Source organism: Sesamum indicum, linkage group LG12 (genome assembly GCF_026168435.1).
Source record: "Sesamum indicum cultivar Baizhima isolate 11 linkage group LG12, ASM2616843v1, whole genome shotgun sequence".
Taxonomy (NCBI): Eukaryota; Viridiplantae; Streptophyta; class Magnoliopsida; order Lamiales; family Pedaliaceae; genus Sesamum; species Sesamum indicum.
The window spans coordinates 8,528,798-8,551,370 of record NC_142668.1 but is presented as its reverse complement, the minus strand read 5'-3'; the positions used below and the strand labels follow the sequence as shown (position 1 = coordinate 8,551,370).

Below are 22,573 nucleotides of genomic sequence, written 5' to 3'. Positions count from 1 at the left end.
CTATGAGAAGTTATAGATAACTAATACATAACACGAAAATGCTATGTAGAGTCCATGAATGGATGCAATAGGATGAACATGAAGATAGATCCCCCCTTAACCTAATAAGCAGAAGGTAAGAAATTTATGCAGTATGATGACTAGAAAAATGAGGTTCTCGCTCGAGTGTAGCCCATCGAGGAGCAGTTAAGCATCCAGTTGGTGCCAGGAGAGCCAGACAAGATAAACTGAAATTGGTTCTTAGCTGAGCCCTAAATTAACAGGGCAATTATCCACTTTCTTGCAGAAAATATTGACGTCTTTACATGGTCAGCCAATGACTGAGTAGGAATTGATCCCAATATTGCAGTATATAGCCTAAAGTAGGATCCATGCTTTGCCCTAGTCAAATAGAAGAAACAACACCTTGGTCCTGAGAAGAACAAGGTCATCCAAGAGGACGTAAGTGAGCTCCTTGTTGAGGGGCACATCAAGGAGATTCAAGTTCGAGAATAGTTATTCCAAGCCAGGTAATAAGTGTTATATGTGTGTAGACTTTAGGGACGTTAACAAGGTTGTCCTAAGAATGTTTACCCTCTTTCGGTATAGATCAACTGGTGGATTCCACCTTTGGTCATGAATTATTAGGTTTAATGGATGCATTGTAGGGCTCTCATCAAATTATGCTTAATACCGATGATAAAAAGCGAGTAAGCTTCATCACGTCGGGGGGAACATATTGTTATATTGTCATGCCCTTCGGGCTAAAAAAACTTCGTCGTAACATGGAGGTCTATGCTAACAAAATGCTGCTGAAGAATCGGGAAACTAATCTCTATGTCATTGACCTTGCTGAAACATTTTGGATTCTAAGGAAGTACCATATGAAACTAAACCTAACTAGGTGTACTTTTGGAGTCCGGAGTGGATGCTTGCTAGGCAACATGGTGACTGAGAAAGGTATTAAGGTCAACCCAGACAAGATATGAGCCATCCAGAAAATGAAATCTCCTACCAACCTCAATGAGGTACAAACATTAGCTGGTTGCATAGTTGTTCTTAGCAAATTGTATATTCGGTTTCGCTAAGCCTAACCTATCCTTCTTCAAAGTGTTGAGGATGACAAAAGCTTCACCTTGGATGATGCTTGCACACAAGTCTTCCAAGACCTAAAATGCCTACTTGCCCGAGTTCCCCTTGCTTACCAAACCCTCATTAGGTGAACCATTGTATTTAGATCTCTATGTGGGCAAGCATGCTGCGAGATTTGTGCTCATCATGTGAATAAGACTCCTCTGCGGCAAATGTTGGAGAAAACTGAGACTTCAGGTAAGATAATCAAATGGATTGTAGAGCTCAATGAATCATACTCCCTGCCAGCCCAGGATGGCCATTAAGATCCAAACATTAGCAGAATTCATGACTGAAGCAGTACCTATTGAAGAAGAGGAAGGAGAGCGGTTGTTGTGTGTAGATAGCTCATACACACATGTGGGCCGCGGTGCGGGAACCTTGCTGATTAGCTCGAAAGGAGACAAGCTGGAATTTGCCTTAAGATTTGATTTTAGAGCCTCAGATAATAATGTCGAGTATAAAGCCCTCATAGTAGGTATCAAGACGGCTCTCAATGCAGGAGCACACAATCTAAAAGTTCACTTCGATTTCCAACAAGTAACCTATCAGGAGGACGAAGCTTTTAATGTAAGGGAGAGAGAATGAAATAATACATTCAAAAAGTAACTGAGCTCAAGAGCAGACTTAAGAGCTTCCAGCTCCACCGAACTACTCGCACGGGGAACAACCCAAACGTAGATTTACCCTTGCTCGGCTAGCTAGTTCGCTAGCCAACTACAATACTCGCTCTATCACTATAAGAACACGCACTAAAAATTCCAACAAGAATTATATGAGCATCTTGGAGATTATTACAAATTAGAAGAAACCCCTCCTTATTACCTACAAGAAGGATCCCTTCCTGGTGATGAAAATGAGGCAATTTGCTTGAGGAACATGTCAGCTAGATTTACCCTGCTATGAGGAATATTCTACAACCTCTGCTTCCCTTAGCCCTACCTCTGATAATAACTAAAAAGTAATAACGAAAGTAAGAATTACAAAAAAAAATTAAGATAAAGCAATTAACAAATAAGTAAGAATTTAATCTAACAATACAGTAATGAAGATATCCCTTCAACCATATTTCTTGGAACCAAAACAAGAAAAGTACGCCCCTCCCACGCCACCCCCCGATTACCCTGGTAGGCCTAACTCTACTGACCCCATAAATAAGGTATCAAACTCATAATTTTTATATTTACTCTTGGCAGGCCAAAAACAAGTTCAGTAAGATGACTCATTAGACATAAGAAATTCCATGTCATACTTATTTCTACCATCACATCATATTGAAAAATCTTTAACAAAATCCGTGATTGTGCCTATTGACAACAAGTAAAACACACTTCACAAAATTCGAGTTGACTAACATGATTCATTCAAAAATTCATATCTTCGTTAAGTAAATCCAAATTTCAATCCGTTTCTTTTGTTAGTTAGCTAACTCACGCAACGTTCAAACGATATATCTTATGTTGTGAGTACTTTTGAATTTTTCTCCCTACTAACCTATAAATAAAGCTCACCCTATAGTCATAATAATAACTCGTGTCACTGACTCCCACATGCACTTTTATGTCGATTTTCATCAGATTCTTTGCACATTTTCGCACTCCATGCAATCATTATCATTTTCTCTCGATAATCTATCTTTTATGTATTGTATGCAAATGTGTATAAAATATACAATTTGTTTTCCATACATGTAGAATATGTTCGTATATTTATTTTTATATACTATGGCTTAAATTCCCACTCCAAGTAGGGCCTTCCGAATCGGAAACCATTACAGCGGATAAGGCTTAAAAGGTGTTAGGCTGAGCTTTATTAAATATTTTATAAACTCGTTCATCTTTAACATTTTTTCAGGATTTATATGATGTTAAATGATATTTAAAATGCTACAACATTTCAATAAATAAAATTATGAGACTCACAGATCACGCAACGATAATTTTGCAGTTAGTATAACCAAAACTCAAAAATTTTGTTAAAATCTTAACGAGAGTGCTCCTTACTAAAGCTCATAAACTCATAATATTATTAGGTAAATTAAAACAATCTTTCTTCATATTCGGCATAATTATAAATATATTTTTTTGTTTAAAAAATTATAAATACGCCTGATATTTGACGAAATTCTATAATCCTTGAATAGATGTATAAAATTATCAAACTTTACACTTATTGTATTTGTTTTATTTTAAAAAAATAAAAACTTATAAAAAAATCGAACGAGATTGATGAAAAAATTATAAAAATCTAAAAAAATTATCCACTTAATCTTTAAAAAAATTCAAAACAATTTAAAAATTAATTAAAATTATAATTTTTAATCTACAAAAGCATTTTTGTCGATTTACCATAAAAAATGGATGAAAACCTAATCGATTGAACTAATCGTTAGAGGATTGTTAAAATCAAAAAAATATTAATAATTTCTCAAACAACGAAGAGTATTCGTAACTATGTCAAACCTTATGGGAGATCGTTGTAATTTACCGTATTCTATTTTACATCTTATAAACTCGTCTTTAAACAAATATCAAACACCCTTATGTGCCTGTCAAAGCATTTTGCTGCACTGAATCAGATCAAGCGGATAGCTGGAAAACTTCGCAGAAAGAAACCAATAGGCCTTTCACGTTACTCATGTTACTGAGAAGAAGCAATTTGGGATAACCGTATTTAGACTGAAAGCAAGAAAAATGGCTTCATCAGTATATTGAGGTTTTACAGTTTCGTACAACCAGTGCAATGGTCAATCGTACCAGGAAACCTTCTGCGGTACAGCCTCTTGTCCGAAAATCACTGTAAGCTGTCTAAGAGAACAAGTGGGGATGATGATTTTCCATTTGCTACTTGAGGAAAGGCCATAATTTTTTCCAAGACCACATTATGCAATTTGAGAAGCTCCACAACATACAATTCCATTTCAGTCCTACGGTAGTTCCGCATCTTGACTTGCTTAAGATTCGGAATGTGGAACGTGGGAGGTTCGCTCTTAAAATCTTCAGATAATGGCAACTGAAAAATCAACAGAATGATCATGTAAGTACCACCAACCTGTAAGAGCACAAGCTAAAAAACTCCATAGGCATAATACTCACATCACTCTCGACGTAATAATTAAGCACCAGAGTCTCAAGCACTGGGCATACTCCCAAAAATGCAGCAATCTCAGGCAGTTCTTCTTCTGTATATGCAATTTTCAGCTCCAAGAATTTCAGATTCTTGAATACCGAAGATACAGAGGTACTCTTTGTAGCAGCAACCTTTCAGGAGACAAAAAGATCAGATTTCGTGAAATCTTTTCTCTCAGAAGTCAATCAGAGACAACTAGATTACTGAACTCAAACTAATATTCTCGTAAAAGCAACCAAAAGGAACAAAGCTGTTTGGTCACGTCTCACTGCAAGTGTACATCAGCAAGAAGCAGTCCGCATTTCACATTTCCTTGAAGTTCCTTCCTTTCTCGTTCCAAACTCTCTTAGTTTTTCCTAATTCTTATTTAGACTATTCCTTTTGCATTTTGTAAAATGAGTTTATTCCAGAACATCCCATCTTTACTACAATTTTCTCCTTAGTTTCTTTTTGTCTGTTTGAATCAGTTGTCTCAACTCTGACAGGAAAGGAACTGATCCTAATGCCTGTATGCAACTCAAAATGAACTGACAACGAAAACATTGTAACTCACAAATCACATGAATCTCACTAGGATTTGCAGCTTCTTCAACTATGCTACATCAATCTTAACCTCCTATTGTAATCAAAATACTAGATAAATTAATTTCAAAACAATCTTACAAACCGGTGCTAGCATGAAAATTACTAATAACTATTGAGTAGATGTAAACAACTCCTGCGATTTATTACCTCTTAGAAATAATAACAATCATATTTTTTCATATTACTTCTATAAACATTTTCTTTTCTATATTTCCTTCCCATCACACTAAAAGTTATGTTTGACTAACATATTTTTTATACAACAGATGTGAGACTAACTGTAACATCACTCCATATATAAAATGATAAAATACCTTTCGTAGTGAGTATTTTATTACATTTGCCACATTTTAACTATATGATAATACATTCACAACCCGATATGCTTCAAAACATGGCAATTTTAATCAATAAAATATTTTGAATGATCAGATGTTAAAATTGGAGTTACTAACAGCAAGATTGCGACTACACGCAGTATTTTCCAAAGGGGTGCCCGTGTAGTTACTAAAATTTTGTACGCAAAAGAGTAGTATCATATTTTTATAGAAAATCTAACTGTAATTAACTCTTACCGTAATGTTATCCTTGCCACATAAATATACAATTAGCAATCTTCATTTTCTTACTCTCACCCTTGATAGATTAAATTGCAAATGAATTTTGAACATTAAGAGATGATTACTGGGTGCATAAATACAGTTGTCTCTGAACATGGTCGCCATCGGGACAAGCTTTTCTTTAGGACTTTAGTTCGTAAAAAGCCTTCAACCCAACCTTTCGGGTGCGCAAATTGGCTCTTCAAAAAGTTGTTCCATGAGTGCTTTCTCCCCACATTTTTGCGTCAAATTTTGAACATTACTCATTAGTCATTGGTTCTTAAATATCCATATTATGGGACCTTTTTATGATGTACTAGAGTCTCCGGAACAGTCCTAGAATTAGTCTAGAAGATCGTGAAACCTAAAATCATACTCCATATAAATCCCCGAATTTTGTTTGATCTTTTCATAAAAAAGTAGCATCAGTCTTGGGCCCAGCTAGTCCACATGCCAAGCATGTTATGCGAAAGTGCAATAAAGTCTCAAAAAACTTGAAGTATTCAGAAATAATGAAATGTAAGGAACATAGAAGGATAGGAAGTTACCTCCATCACGGTATTCCAGCCATACCGATCAAAGTGCATATCCAACAAGGTAAGCCTCTCAACACCCGTTAATAATTGCAGGACGTCACAGTTAAAATATCCATAATCTCCACTCCAAAATTCCACATTAGCTTCAACCAAAGAAGATAAATCCCTCGAGCAATACTCTTCTACGGAAAATCGGTCGAAGCTTATTCTATGCAGGTTAGGAGCATAAATCTCCAAAGAACCCCTATCCTTATCATGACGGATCTTGAACAACTCCAACTCCAATTCTTTCAGCGTCTGAGAGTGTATCTTAAAATTTCGCAAGTAGCTTATCCTCGAAAGAGAAAGAAATTCGAGATTAACGCAGCTCGAAACCACAGTGTAGAGCACCGTAGCTCTTACAGAAACATCACACAGATAAAGGGAACGAAGCGAAGAAAACCCATCACATGGCAAACTCTTAGGCCAAACAATTCGACAATAATTGAGTTCCAAGCAGCTAACCCAGCTATTTCTGATATTAGAGAAATGGAAGTCATACTTCTGCCATGTCTCGTCCTCGTCGGTGTCGAATTCCGATTTGACAAACAGATCTTCCGGGAAGGACAGGAGGAGGACGACTACGCCAGATGCAATAGCGTAGCGGATCCAGGAATTGACTTGGGTTGTGGTCCGTCGGTAGTCTCGGTAGTTGAATAGGAGGTGGAAGGAGTACAGAGGGGTAGAATGTTCGCGGAGCAATAGGGTTAGGGTGACGAGTTCTGCGAAATCATCTCGGGATTCGCATAGGGCATTCGGAGGAGAATGGTAGAGGCTCATGTCGAAATCAAGTCTGGGAACGTGGCGCCAGAGATCCCGCCATCTTCGACAAACTAAGCTAGCTCTGACGGCGTTGAGGGTCGGGAGGAAAGAGAGGATGTGGAGGAGGAGTGCTTCCGGGTGGTCGTCTATGCTTCTTGCCGCCATCGGGAAATGAGAAACTCAATCGATATCTGTTTTGCTTTTATAGCGGGAATTACAAAATTATTTCTTTTTCCCCGTCGTGGGTTCGGGTTGGTTTGTCCGGGTTCAAGTTATTTGAATTGAGTATCTGATTTGTTCGGGTTCAAGTTATTTCAATTGAGTACAGTATCTTGTTTGTTCGGATTCAAGTTATTTGAATTGAATATCTGGTTTGTTTGGGTTCAAGTTATTTGAATTGAGTACAGTATCTGGTTTGTTTGGGTTCAAGTTATTTGAATTGAGTATGTAGTAAGTTAAATAGGATGTGGTTGCAAAAATTTCTGCATTCAGGAAAATTATTTTTTTGTAAAAAAAGTTGGAAGTTGTAACAAAATAAAAAATGAGTAGCATTTGTAAAAAAATTAATAAGTAAATAAAATCTGAATTGAATAGTGTTCAAGAAAAAATTCCTTCTAAAATAAGATTAATTTATTAAAGACTGTTTTGTCCCAATATGTTAAAAAAATACTATTTTTTGCTTATTATTTCACTTGTTGTTTGTCAATAATATTTATTTTTTTAAAAAAATAATAAATACTATTTTGATTAGCATAATTCATATTTAAATTTTTTTAAAAATATTAATAAAGATTAATTTTTAATCTAATAATTCTCCCACTAAGTAATATATTTATTGATTTATACATAACAATTAAACTTGCATTATTGAACCAAAAAATATAGTTTATTAATTAATTAAATAACAATATGTGAATGGAATAATATAATTAGATGATATAACAAATAAAATATCAAAAAATTAAATATGTGATATTTATTTACAAAAATAAATAAATAAATAATACACAGGAAAATTGTTTGTATTTTTCCCCAACAAAGAAAGTTTGTAGACTGAAAACTACTCCTCAATGAAACCCAAAGAGGGTCTTGAGTTTTTTCTTTTGGCTTTTTGTATTGTCGTTTTAATTAATATTTGTTAATTAGAATTAAATAATTTAAATTATTAATTTTATTAGACTTAAATACACATTTGATTAACTAATATTTTATTTTTTTTATTAAGTAATATCAAGTTAGATTTAAATACACTAAAATAGTTTTCAGACAAAAATGAATGCATAAGACAAAATACACGTTCGTCTAAATTATTAATTTTCTCATCAAATAATATTATTTTACGATCTTCAATAAATTTATAATACAAAAAATTCATTCAACTAATATTTTATTAGTTTATTAAGTAATATCATTTTAGATTTAAATACAATAACATAGTTTTCAAGTTAAAATAAATTGCATAAGACAAAATATATGTCCATCTAAATTATTAATTTTCTCATCAAGTAATATTTTATGATCTACAATGAATTATATAATAAAAAGAATACATCCAACTAATATTTTATTTTTTTAATAAATAATATCAATTTGAATTTAAATACATTAATAGACACTCATCTAAATTATTGATTTTCTCAATTAATTTTTTATTTTTTGTATTTCTTATGTGGAGTTGGATATGTGCAAGATCGTTTAAGGACTTGTACATAAGACTATAATTTTTTTTATTAATAATATATTACATATAAATAATAAATAATAAAAAGATTATAAAATATTACCCGGGATAGGTTCGAGAGGGTCCGATACAAAACTCATACCCCATCCCAGACCCAGCTGGGTATGGCTCTTGAACCCGTCAAAATTAATACCAAACCCGCCCCCAAACGGGACGAGTGCAGGTCAGGGCTCTGGTTTTCTGTGCCCAATTAGCATCTCTAATTTGAAATGATTGGTTTGGAAAGAATTTGAAGTCCATTATTCCACAAATTATAGTTGAAAATAAGAGTTAAGAATTTGAAATTCTTTCTGGATCACCCAAACAAATGGACAAGACATGTTAGTACTGAGCATTAGAACATCATCAATTCAAACACAGATGATCTACATCGTCTGATCCCATGAAAGTACCTTTTCGATGAGTACAAAGTATACATATATCAACACTGCGATGTCTCTACAAACACAACACATTGACATAGAAGTGCAGGAAACACTATTACTACACGGTTAATCAATCTAGAGTCTACAGTAAGTAGAGCCAGAGTTGGAGCAAATTAACCTGCAAATTGTAGATACTGACTTGCACTTCTTGGACCGTCAACCTTCCTCCCAGTCTATGTCGTCCTCATCATCTTCAGATGCCTCAGCTTCTACGTTTAAGTCCTTGACTTTAAAATGTTCAGTTGTGCCACCTGAAATAAAGCGATAGTCACCCATCACAAGAAGTAACCAAAATAACACTGAACACATAGTTCAACGTCTATGTCAGTCAAAAATTCAAAATGCAGTCTGTGATGGATCTTCATGGCGGAACAACTTAAAAATCTCAAGGTAAACCAATCATGGAAATTCAATTCCAATTTGAACTAGTGTGTATTATCCATTCATGTTCAAGCATCATCAGAGAAAAATGAGTTGCACAAAAGGCTTTCATCTTACTTCGATATTTGTTCTTTAGCTAAGGAATTCTTTGAGTCCTCCAGGACATGCAGCGCTGATTTATCTAGAATATATGTATGTCCACATCTATTGAATTTCACACGGATTCATGTTTTCAGCTTTAGCTCGAGAAAGGCACATTTCGTTCTGCTAATGTTGTAAAACTCTATCTAAAGCAAATTTCAGATGGCTCTGATGAGGTAGTCTCATCACAATATATGTCCACATCTATTACTGTATTTTTCTTAATAGGCCATACCTGATCTACCAGACCAGCCACTGGTTCAAGTAATGACACTCTGTACTTTTGGATCTAATATACACCACCCAGAACAAGGAGGTCGAGAGGAGACCCCAAAAAGGAAATCGGGAGTTTCCATACTCCAAAGCCACTTTTATGATTAATTGTAGAAACACCCAAATGTCAATTAAAAGCTGAAGAGATTTTACTTGAAATAGGTGCACTTGCACCACAGAAAAGAATCTGGATCACTGGGTACTAAATGCTTGAAAAGAATTGTATGTATATACATTATACCTCATTCCAAATAAATAACTATGGCTATTTTAATGACATTAGAGATCTAATCACCAGGCAAATTATTTAGTTAACACAATTCACAATGGGATCCAAACATTTCGAAGGAACCTTAAAACTTACTAATAAACTAAGACCTAAAAAATATACGGATACCTTTTAGATATAGTACATAGATCAGATCTTATATCTGGAGTCCCCAGCTTAGAGTAATAAATTAGTTCCTTATGGACTGGGAGCTCTGAAGCTACCCACCTGGGCTGATGGTGATACTCACTACCTTAAGTTGTTTAATGGTTTGTTCAGACAGCTCCAAGCCTCAACCATGGTTGACTCTGAAATTTTCACAGCAGCACTCTCCCGCTCATTCATGACAGCAGCCATATTTTTAATTTGATATTCATTCTTGAATTTCAATCTTTAGAAAGACAACAGCATAGAAAATTCAAGCATTTCTCAAACGGAAACTGAAAACAAAATGTCTATAATTCACTTGTGATTAATTCAGAACTCAGTGAGCCATCACTAGTGCCCCCCACTGTCCCGCTTTCTCTGTCTTGTTTATACTTCTCCTGCTTTCCTGCCAAAGGAGTTCAATTGCCAACCTCTTGGCAAGTCTGTGGGTGGAAACAAGTCCGCATCATTTATCCCTCGTCCGTCCACTCTCCCTATTTCCCCGCTTTCTTTTACTTCCCCCAGTTCTATATCAGGTTTTCTGAGGACAGACCTCCAGCAATTAAGGGTTCACAGGAATCAACTTACTGGAGTGGTGTTGTGGACGTAATTTTGCATGAGACAGAATATAGCAATTACTCACCTTTATCATTTCAATTAGAATGTTGTGTTATCGGTTAGGGTAAATTACATTGCACCTCCGACGTCACATCTAATATACACAAACATCCCAATTTTTTTGCAAAATTATAAATACACCCCTGAGGTAAACAACACCAACACCCATGAAAGGATGTACTTGTACTTTTGCAGATTACAAAGAATGGTAGTGTAATTACACAGCCTCAAGGAATGTCACGGTCATTTACCCTATTGGTTATTAAGTAAAGAAATTGAATTTGAAATTCTGTAAAAATGTTTCAAGTGCCATGATTAAGCAGGAGAATTCTTCTGCCGAAAAGCTCCAGAGCCCATGGTTGAGGCTTGGAGCCTTGAACTATTATTACCGGAAAGGAGAAGAAAAGAAACAAACAAGAATGAATACTTCAAGTGACACGTCTTGCCATCCGACCCCACTTGGTCACAAACCCAAGTAGCATAAATTAGGCCTGAGGGATTACGTAATGAACAATTCCCCAATAAAAGTCAAATATTAATGAGACTTGGTTCTGCATTTTCTGCCAAGGAGTCTCTGGCTTACTCTCAATTACTCTGAACGATAAACTTTTCTAGGGCATTCTAAATACTAATCTCATTTTGCTAAGAAAATTAAAGATAAATGGATAAAAGGCTAATGAAATAACGAAATTTACCTGTAGGAGGGGCCTCCTCCCATTCATTATCATCTCCTTCATAATCATCTTCGCGTTTTGACTTCATGCCAACTTGGCGCTCAGTGGATGTGTTATAAGCTTCATTGGACATTGCAGCATTACCTGACTCCTGTTCCTTCTTGACTGCTTCTTCTTGTTCGCGTTGGCGCATAAGTAGAGCAGCGTAATAAGCTTTAACATATTCATCCTACAACCGGAATATATAAAATCAAAATTGATTAAGGGGAGCTGAAAGTACAAGTTCTCACTAAAGCTAAAATCACAAAAACTCTACGTATATGATAAATGAAAAGGCTGAAATAGATAACACTTTACAGTAATGGAAAAGCTAATGAAAAAACCTGTATGTTCTTTGCGTCATCATTTGCAGTCGTGGACTTTTTGTCATCAGAAAGCTCGGAAGCTGTCAAACTACCACCCTTCGTCTCCACCTTGGTCTCTCCACGTTGCTCTTTTGTAAGATTCATGCCTTCCTTTATCATCCATGGAGGCAAAACTTTCATAGGTGCACTTGAGTTTGCTGATTTGACATTTTCTCCTTTTTGGTCAATACCAGAAAAAGCAACTTCAACCTGCAAATCCCAAGCTTTAATTTTCCACAGCAAAGAAGTTTCTAATATTAAAATTGATTCTAGCAATCATACAGATGGGACAACCACATTTACAAGCTAACTGGCAGTATAGAATGTTTTATTGTTCTTTTTTGATGGTTAAACCTGAGCCTTTCTTATTTGAAAGAGCATGTAGCAACAGTTATCCGCATAGGACTACAAACAACATATTGTTCATCCATTTAGGAAAAGATTTAACAGGAGAATGTACACAGCTGACCTTAGCAATCCAAAATTACAGTTATATGCTTCAGTTATTGTTTTTCAGTTGAAAGCATTCGCTATTCGTAACACAAATATACAAAAGTCATCCACTATGTTGAAATTCAACAAATTATATATGCTAAACTATAGTGATTGAGCATGCATATTCCATATTCAGAACTACATATTGATGAAGGATTAAGTTAACCTGTTCTCTGTGCCAATGCAAAAGTAAAAGGAAACAAGAACTTGCAGCAAAACAGAAAGTAAAGAAGGTAACCTTTGTCTCCCCAACATAAGGCATAGGAGTTCCACCAAAACCAAGACCCTGAGAAGATTTAGAAGGATCATTAGCATTGAGGTCTCCATTGACAGATCGGCCAGCAGCATTTGCTCTAAGTTCCCAAGCTTGAAGACTTCCGAATTCAGGAACAGGCAAATCCTTAACTCTGGCAAGTTGGTCGATTAGTGGTTTGAGCTGTTCCTGTACTCGAGCATTCCATAGTTCAAGATGAAGATAACCAGTGGGCACAAAAGTAAAATTCCATACAACTTGAAAAGATAACAAAGGATGTCAGGGCTTTACAGAAATCTAATAAGAATGTGTTGAATGCGTAAAATTACCATATAAAGAAGCTCATATTGGCAGCATGTAATCCATCTATTATCTTTCTTGGAGACTATTGAACCCCTTTTGGATACTCAATCAGGTACAGACGCAGCAAAGTCAATGCAGTTTTTGTTTTCTTCTTCTATTTTGAGCTTTAGGGTGGAGAGAGAAATGGATGTATATAGAAAAACCATAAAACAAAGAAGCAAACATATTGAAAACATGTCTAGAAAAGTATAGGAAGATTCCACTTGTTGACGGATAACATTTTTCTCCCAAGAGCTAAAGTTTCAACAAAGTTAACATTCTGTTGAAAAATCAACAAGATTTGGCCAAGCTGGAGAGGTTGTGACCAAATTCCAAGGTAACCGTATAGGCACTTTCCAAGCATACCCATGAGGCGATCATGAATGCCTAATGATCCACGGCTACAATCAGTTGCACAGAACTGAAGGGACCCAAAATCTTCAAGTATTAGAGAAAACCTTACAATTGCCTTAAATATAGAGGAAACACATCAATTGACTAGCCATGTTATGGTGTCCTCGTCAAGTGCAAGAGACTAAGATGCCTAATGAACCCAAAGATTAGTTGCATAGAACTAAATGGGCCCAAAATCTTAAAATCGTTAATGCAAACTTTACAATTTGCCTTGAATATACAGAACCCCGTTTTCAGTGCATCTACCGCATGGTGTCATCGTCGAGGAGAAGAGCTCATACCAAAGATGGGAACCATTCTAGCTCTTTCATTAAATAAGATATTCGAGTTGCAATCTATCATTCATATTAATGGAGAGGGGATGCGTCAAACCGAGGTGTTTTGTGATGTCCTGCCAATCTAATAAAACTTCGATTTCAAGATCATTGGTTCTGCATGTCAGAAAACAAAAATCTGATAGTCATAAAAATCTAAAATTACTAGTTACCAAAATGATATTCGCTAAGGCACTTGCAAATAAACAACCTCCCAATATGTTGATTCACTAACTATATCAAAATACAATAATGCAATTGCGTACGGAGTCGAAATAATTTAGACAACAAGTAAAGTAGAAGTAAAATTTGTCTGTTACCGATATAATTTATTATACTCAGTACAAACTATGGAATATCATACTACCGAGGTGCTTGCCTGCTTGTGCTATCTAAAAGAGAAAAGATGTCCACACATATAATAATTGAAATACTCCCTCCCTACCAAAAAAAAAAAAACAGGTCTATTTTAACTATAAAATGGAGTTTTAGATGGGAATTGAAAACTAAAAGTTTTTATATCTTTACATAAGGTCCCTGAAATAGGGGTTTAAGTTAACAGTTTCATTTTACTCTAATTCGGAGGGTAGTTTGGGAACAAAAATTCCATCTTAGGAAATGAAGCCTTATTTTTGGATATCCAAGAATAGATAGGTGCAACAAATTTGGAACACAGGTGGTAAACTCTAAAAGATTGCTAAGTGAATTATAAGTAAATTTGTAGCTCGAGCCGAGCAGTTATCATAATGAGTAGCCCTATTTTCTATGTTCTCTAAATTGACAAATAGTTTGGTGCTGAATGAAACCTCAATTGTGATTAGATAAAAAGGGTCCCAGCAAAGGTGCAAGAACATTAAAGAAGGATACTTTGGGAAAATAACCAGTTCAAGGAAGAGATCATTATCTGTCATTAACAAAAAGAAAAGCAATGGCGCCGCTTAGATGGAGGAGTAACCTAGTATGGTAAAGTTTTGACAGTTTTGCTTATCTCAACTTTATATTCATTACTTGGTAATTGAAAAGATCCTGTTTAAAGTTAAGAGAGAATTGAGGGGGAGAGATTTCCTCATGGCAGAAAATAAAATTCCAAAAAAGTTGAGACCACAATTAGTTTATTGCAATAGAGAACCCAAAACAAACACCAAGCAGTGCAAGATACAAATCTTGTTGGTGAAAGGGAATACATGCATTGTAGATATTAAGTGGATGATGAGACTAATTAAAGGATTTAAGGCTAAAATCACGACTCATTAACTGCTTATCAAGTACTAGAAGTTCAACTCATTCCCACTACCCATCATCGAATGAGATATGCAAGATACATATATATATATATAAGAAGATTATTCCAGAGGAAAGCTAATAGGTATAACCTACAATGATTTCAGGGCTGAAAGATCAATGTTTGATATCACAGAATTATTTTCTTTGTTGTACTGAATAATGTTTGGCTGAACTCATTTTTCCATCTTCCAACTTCCACCTTCTTTCTGAAGTTGTAAGTATCTGCGGCACTCACCACCTATATAAAAGGAACACTCTGTATCCACTCCTCATCACATCTTATCACCTGTAAAGAATCTTAAGGAACACCTTGGCTTAGTTGCTTCCTCTACAAAAAGTGCGATGGAACTTCATTTGAACTGCCTGATACCAAAAGGCTGAGCACAACCGAAGTGAATCTTTATCTTATAAAAGAATGTTCCGTGGAAGATCTATGACCAATCTTTATATATGCTTTCATCACCAACATTGCTTTTCAAAAGCTTCTATTATGAGTCAGTCATTGGTGCTCCTCAGATAGTAGAGCAGAAGACCTTTCACACAAAGCTTTTCCATTTTGCACCCAAAGAGAATGCTTAAATGCATGTCCCCTCTCCTTAAACTTCCAGTTAAATAACGTTACTGCTCCGAGTTTTCTTCCTATAATTTAGCTTTCCCTGAATAGACGCGCCACCAACAAAAGGTTCTACCATCAAATGAACCACCACATTTGCAGGCACCTTGAAAAGGGATGGAAGGGTATATTGTTGGTTGTCTCTCGCCAGCTGGTGCAATGGCAGATGTGAAACAGGAACCATTGAAGATTTAAGGATCATTTCCACTTTCATGTTTGTCACAAGCTAATTTTTACGTTTTTCGTACTTAACTTACAATTTTGATCCAAAGTATATTCAATTTGATAGACTTTCCTTTTCTCATATGACTTTAGAAACAAAATCCTGTTGTATGGAAAGATGGAGTATCAACTGAATTAAGCTGCAAATATTATATATCTTGACTTCCATTTATCGTAGAATCTTTATTAATAACTACTCAGTAACTTATGCAGTCAAGTAGAGAGTTAAAACGGAAGCGCTAGACACAAAATGTAGGGGCAAATATCACATCAGATAGCAATATGTGCAAATATACAGGGATTGAGCAGTAAAAATTTATATATTGTATAATGCTTGGGTGACAGTAGTAGAATGGCCCTTTGACCCCTAATTGGTCATGAAGCCATAAAAGGAACTTAACTATGCTACCCATAGAAAAGGATGGAAGAACAGAGCATACAATAGAAGTATCAGCTTTACATCAAAAGAGCGAACAAATTTGCAACATGGGAAATAATGATATCCTGGCACTAAGAAGGGTGGTAGGTTCTCCTTTTCTTTACAAAATCTAACATAATAGCATCACATGATTGAGTCATACGACGGAGAGACCATTGTGAATTATAAAGAGGACAAACCTCCATTTTTGTTAGCATGTCTTTTAAGTTTTCATGGCGACGCCTTCTCGCATTATCATCTCCATCTCCCAATTCTTGAGCAGCTAACTTATCGCTTTCAGCCACAAGGACACCATTGCAGCTTTCACAGTGGAAGTACTCATCATACGGGGAGATCAAGCGAAGTGCATCAAGGGCAGTATATCTGGAATTCTTTTGAAATAAATTCTCAAATCCTTTTAAAGACAGCTATATCCAGGCAAAATATTATATAAAAATTAAAAAATAAATTTAAAAAGAAAAAGAAAGAAAGAAAACAACTGCCAGGAGCAGATACCTCTTACTGCAATTCGGGCATATATACTCCTGAACTGTATTCTTGCTCTCGAGTTCATCCTTCAGCTTTTTCTTCATTCGATGTAATCTGTATCTTACCACATCATATATCTGCACAAAAGTTACTTACGTTAAACAATTCATTTCAAAGGAGTGTAGATAATCTATCTACCACTGGCATTACATAAATAGGAACAACATCATGGTAAATATATTAACATAGAAAGATTGAAGAGTACAAATTAAAATATTGGCAGTAGATTAACTGGGATATAAAACTAATAACCAATAAATAAACAATCAGATTCAATCCAATCACTTCCATGAAATGCTGAAGTCAGACACTTTCTAAAGAGTAAACTTTTCAAACAGAATAGTTAGTATGATATGATATGTGTTAAGTAATTCAATCTCGAATAGACAGAGCTTGCCTATCACCTTAAACTTGATAACAAATTCTGCATCTAGTCGAGTTGAACAGAAGTATTCATGTAGCTCAACCTCGATACATACAGTCTATGGTTTAAGGTTTTTGTGGAGTTGAGTAGAGTTCCTTGGGAAAAAGTCTTCTATATCTTTGTTCCACCTCTTCCGTCTTATCTTTTGATTCACTCCTCATAGTTGAAGTTCCTTGCTCCTCTGCAATCTGTTCTGCCACTTTCTAACCCCTGATGCAAGGCTTGTTTTTCCATTTCAAACTTAACTTTCTCCATGTCATGAAATTCCATTTCATACTATCTAGATTAGCCACTGTCCTAAGACATGTAAAGTTGGTCCAGCTTAACTTATGCAATTATGTACCACAATGTATAAACATGAACTCTATTTACACAGAAATGTGTGCATATAACAAACATCATCAGTCTAAAACAACATAGAGATTTGGGAGCCAAAAACCTGTGCATAGTCTAGACAACAATATGAGTGCGTATGCATCTTGAGTTTTTCATCGCCTTCTCTTCCAGTTTGTTGACCATCAGCAGTGGCAGCTACTGCAGCATTGTATATTTTTGCACCTTTTGCAGTCTGCAAAAGATCAGAAATGAAGATGAGCTGATACTGAGAAATGATACCATGATCAAGCAATATTTTGAAAACGTCACCAGTGATTGAACCGAATAAATTACCGTGTCACAGGGTGACTCGTTGATTGATCTGGACGGAATTAAAAAAACCGGTTGACCAGAATATTATATACATGTATGTATATTTGTAGCATTCTATACATTATAAAATCAATTGATTAAATAAATATAATTTATAACAGCAATATATAAAAATTGTATAATTTATAAATAAATACAATCCATAACAATAAAAACCAACAGACCTCTTCGACGAAGCAAATTAAATCAAAATTCAAACTAACAAATATTTAAAATTGAAAACTCCACAAGCTCTTGAAGCTTGAATGGTTTGTTCCTTCTCCTTTTGAATAAAAAAGAGGTAGCAACTGGTGTCTCCATATAATTTCCTTTTAAAAAATCCAAAATAGATTAGAGAAGCTTGGAGAAAAGGAGAAAGAAGTAGATGAGGAAGAAGAGAAGAAAAATACTATTGGCTTTTAGAGGTGGCTCATTGTCCCACATTGGAAAAGCATAAGCCAAGCTTAAACACTTTAGGCTATAAATATGGACTAGCTTAAGCATAGCTTATTATCCCACATTGGAAAAGCATAAGCTAAGTTCAAGTATTTTAGGCTATAAAGATGAAAAAACTTAAGTCCAAACTAAATTTATATTTCACACCTTATCTTCTTTTTTAAAGGTCAAAATCAGTTTTGACCGTTACCACGTGAACGGTTTTGACCGGTTCACCCTGGTTTTGACCATAGCGAGTTTGACCTATGAACCGGCTGAGGCACATGGCCGCTTCAGTCAGGGCCAGTAGCGAAAACATTGTAGTCAAGAGGAACTGCCAGTTGAAGCCTAAAACTAACTGCTCATTAAATTAAAAGATGATTACATGGGACTAGACAGTGGAATTGCCACTTCAATGTAGGGAAAAAGTGACTAGTTTTTACTGAGATAGGTACTGGTCTTGGAATAAACAACAGATTCTACCAGGTAATTCAAATTTTCCTTCTCGTTGACTTTCAGATAAGTGAAAACCAGAATACCAGGTAATGCAAGCTATAATAACTGGCCTCACTTCCATGCATGCAATAGCTAATCCAAATAAACATGCATGCTAACACACACAAATGTATATCTACATACTTTGTGTGCTTGAGAGTGCAACTGTATACAGTTCACTTACACAAAATATGTACATATATGCGCATGATATAGGGGAATCTTAAAATTCAACATGGTAATGCCATTATCCAGACTGCATTTATCCGAAATGATCATTCCCTACACCAAGTTATGCATAGAAAGGTAGAGGAATCTTGAAAACTGCAAAGAACTAATGCATAAGATTAAGCAATTAAAAAGGCAGATCATATGACAAACAAACGACTAGAGAATAATGTAAAGAAGGTAAAGAAAGGTTCTGCACAAATTGCTGAACTGGCTGACCTCCTTCCGGTGATCACGAGTTACTAGCTTTTCTTCTTCAAAGAACCTGAGAGTACGGCGAAGTTGCTTTGTATGAAGCTTCAAGTCCTTAGCCAGATCTTCTTCCCTTACCCATTGACGCCTAGATCAAGATCAAATTCTAAGCTTCAGCCCAACCATCGATTCCCCCTCAAGAGCAAGATAAAGTACTAACAAAAAATTGAAGTGATCAAATTTATAATAAGTTTAGTTCCTAACAGTCTTTTGTATAACTGAAAATAAACCACTTATTATCCACCTGAACAATCATTAAACATATGAACACCAACTTAAAAGAAGAACCAAGGTCCCTAGAAATTCATTAAAATCACATTAACACTTATCATGCAAACTTCGAACGCTCCTTTTCTCCCACTATTTTGCTGATACACTATGCACATATGCAGAAGCTGGAATACATGTACCATCTAAATGACCTAAATAGACATATTACTTGGAAAATTTTACAGTAAAAGGGTTTTTCGCCAAATCCTGAGTGAAGTTGGAATCATTGGCAGGGATCAACTTAAAGTAAGGTAATTTATGGAAATATCAGAATGTGACTAGACATTTTTTAAATTTGGCAGGAACATCGAATGTAATTCTTTCGAATTAAAGTGCAAGTTCCTTTAGATATTTGAACTTTTTCCCAACTGTTCTTTTTTGTTCCAGAAAATTCCCCACTTACAAGTATGTCCATGCACAGAAGAAGTATGTAATAACCGGCTATAGAAATGGCATATGGTGCCAAGTGCCAACTAATTTTTCTTGAATCTAAAAGAAAAATCAAATTTCGATTGTTCTGGTTTGGCTGCATTTACTTTTTCTAGGTTTTACTAAAGACTTTAGTAGAAATACTTATGACTTTCTTTCATCATTCTGTTTTTTCGTGCTGTTCTTTTCAAGGTGTTGTCAGAGTTTCCTCTGCCTGGATAACAAGCACAGTTTTGACAAGAAAGAACCATTTATCAAAAAATTGAAAGATGTCTCCAAAAGAGCTCATGGTTTGTGCCTGTGGATTATATTGTTCTATGTCATATATCCAATGAAATTGGAGCAGAAGGTCTGTCCATGATGTTACCGATCAACCATTTCTCCCTAGGTACAACTCATGATGCAAAATACCTGTGTCTGATCACCTAGATAAACTTCTAACACCCTTCACAATTAATGTTCTATTCCATTAAGAATTACAGAAATCATAGTTAGAGATACATCACCTGGATAAGGTTCTATATACTTCATAAGGTTCTACTGTAGTTAAGGATTTATGACAATAATAGGTCTAAGAATGCTCTCCTCAACCATTTTTCAACAATAGCCTAGATTAAAAGTACGACACTCCACTATAACCCAAGGTTGCCGAAGAATGTTACAAAATTCTAGATTATTTGAGTTCATTGGCATGAGTCATTCCCTGATTGTGTAAAATAGACTATTTTCCAAGTAGCTTGGTTGTGAATACTAAACAGTATTCTGCTGTTTCACATCCACTATTCTGGATCATGATGTTTGATACTTTTTATTAACTTAGCTGCTATCGCAAGGAACATGCTATTAATAACTTAAAAATCAAGACAAATATTTCAATTTGAGGGCCTCAACTGAGTACATTCTGATCAGTTTGAGCAGGTGCATCGGTTGAATCTAAACCAGCTACTTTGTCAAAGTATGTATTGCATATAGTTTAAACAAGCATAACTGTACATGTTATCACTTCAAATGTTCAATATTGGCATCTAAAATAAGCGCCCTATCTAACACCAGGCAGGCAGCCAGACCAAGCTGTGCTTCTTCGCCTGGCTTGTTATTGATATCAAGAACCGAGTTTGACTTATTGATACCATATTGATACTTCACACATAGATTTAAACTCACTCTAGTAACGCTTTTCCCATTTAATCAACAAAAAACGTAAGTCAAAAAGTTAGTATCCTAACTAGAACTGCTAGATAAACGAACTTAACAATACACTATACATAATATGCTTAAGTTCAACGTAAAACTACATAAGAAGTTCAACGAATGTTGCTGAAAAAGCTAAAATAGAGAAGTAAATTACCTAGTAAGAGCATCGAGAATAACCACAGCAATTCCTCTGTTGTCGCTTCTTCCAGTCTTCGGCTGGTTTTCACCTTTAGTAGTTATATCGTCGTAAAAAGCCCTTGCCGCAAGCTTCACCAAGCTATTCATTCATGTGATAGAAAACGAGAGACCGAAATTAACACACACTTGACAAATAACATTAACGAAACGTCAAGCACAGTGACCACTATAATACCGATTGAATGGTTCAATGCTACCCATTGCCACCCCCTTTCAGCAGAAAACAGTTAACTGAAGAATCAAAGATTTCTCAACCAGCATCACCCTAATTTGCCTTCTTTCCAGAAACACTGCCGGATTCCGGGAACAACGATGTTGATTCTTCTCCAGAAAGCTCAAGAGTTTTTGACTCTGAAGCCGAACCCAAACGGAAAATGATATTGAAGTAGAATTTTGAACTCTAGAAGAGCAAGTAAGAGAAACAGTTCTATTTTGGGTGTGGATTAGGGCTTGAGAGGGGTTTAATTTTTGAGTGTGAGGAGCCAACTAAGGATGCCTCATGAAATGAAAGAATATGCTGCGAGTCAAAGTCACTTCTTACATAGAACTTATCTGCGGACTGCGGTGAATGCACTTTATCGCCTCAAAAAACAATCACTTGAAATGCAACACTCCCACACGCCAAATTTAGTCATAGGCTTCAGATATTTGATCTTGGAACTTGCATATTGAGTTCTTCAGCTTCAAGATTTGTTCCTGGGCTACAAATTTGATCATGAAATTTTTGTAAATTAGGTATTCAAATCATACATTATTCCCAAATTTGATCTTCCATAACATGATGATCACTTAGTTCTCAAAGTTTGCAATGTTAAGGTATGTCAAACTGGTTTCCAAATAGAGGACTTAATTACCTTGCAAATTGAGCAAAGAACTTTAATCTAGGGTTTGTTGATTTTGGGATTTTTGTGATATTAAGGGATTTCAATTAGAGATTACAAGATTTAGTTTAAGTTTGGGGTTAAGGGTTAATAGGCAATTGGTTTCTTCTAATATCTATTTGGTAACATCGCCAGCCCACGAGACAAGAAATTTCCAAAACAATTCAAATGAATTTTCTTTTAGATGACCAAAAATTTAAAAAAATTAAAAATGGTATTCTTTTTTAAAGAAATATTTATTAAATACATTAAAAGAAAAGTTAAACTTGCATTGAATAGTACAGTAAATACTTTATTTTTTTTTATAAAACTAATAATAAGTCCAAAAGTATATTGACAATTAA

General features: G+C 35.3%; 2 protein-coding genes across 3 annotated transcripts; both read right to left on the bottom strand.

Annotated features, from left to right (window-relative positions):
- Window positions 1–3,710: 3,710 nt before the first annotated feature.
- On the bottom strand, window positions 3,711–6,952 carry LOC105178612 (F-box/LRR-repeat protein At3g26922). Of its 2 annotated transcripts, XM_020699361.2 has the most exons (4): window positions 5,972–6,952; window positions 4,206–4,370; window positions 3,867–4,122; window positions 3,711–3,788 (listed from the first exon to the last, which is right to left on the bottom strand). In XM_020699361.2, exons 1-3 carry the CDS (start codon window positions 6,923–6,925, stop codon window positions 3,904–3,906), a joined length of 1,338 nt encoding a protein of 445 aa, XP_020555020.1. In that variant the 5' UTR covers window positions 6,926–6,952; the 3' UTR covers window positions 3,711–3,788; window positions 3,867–3,903. The 2 variants fall into 2 exon arrangements, with proteins under 2 accessions (XP_020555020.1, XP_011100423.1); XM_011102121.3 differs by having other exon boundaries at window positions 3,711–4,122.
- A 1,870-nt stretch (window positions 6,953–8,822) lies between these two features.
- On the bottom strand, window positions 8,823–22,142 carry LOC105178526 (Transcription factor TFIIE, alpha subunit). Its single transcript, XM_011102017.3, has 10 exons — window positions 21,524–22,142; window positions 21,305–21,427; window positions 19,225–19,345; window positions 17,600–17,728; window positions 16,704–16,813; window positions 16,388–16,571; window positions 12,566–12,769; window positions 11,812–12,042; window positions 11,450–11,657; window positions 8,823–9,177 (listed from the first exon to the last, which is right to left on the bottom strand). The coding sequence occupies exons 1-10, from the start codon at window positions 21,547–21,549 to the stop codon at window positions 9,083–9,085; spliced, it is 1,431 nt and encodes a 476-aa protein (XP_011100319.1). The 5' UTR covers window positions 21,550–22,142; the 3' UTR covers window positions 8,823–9,082.
- Window positions 22,143–22,573: the final 431 nt, after the last annotated feature.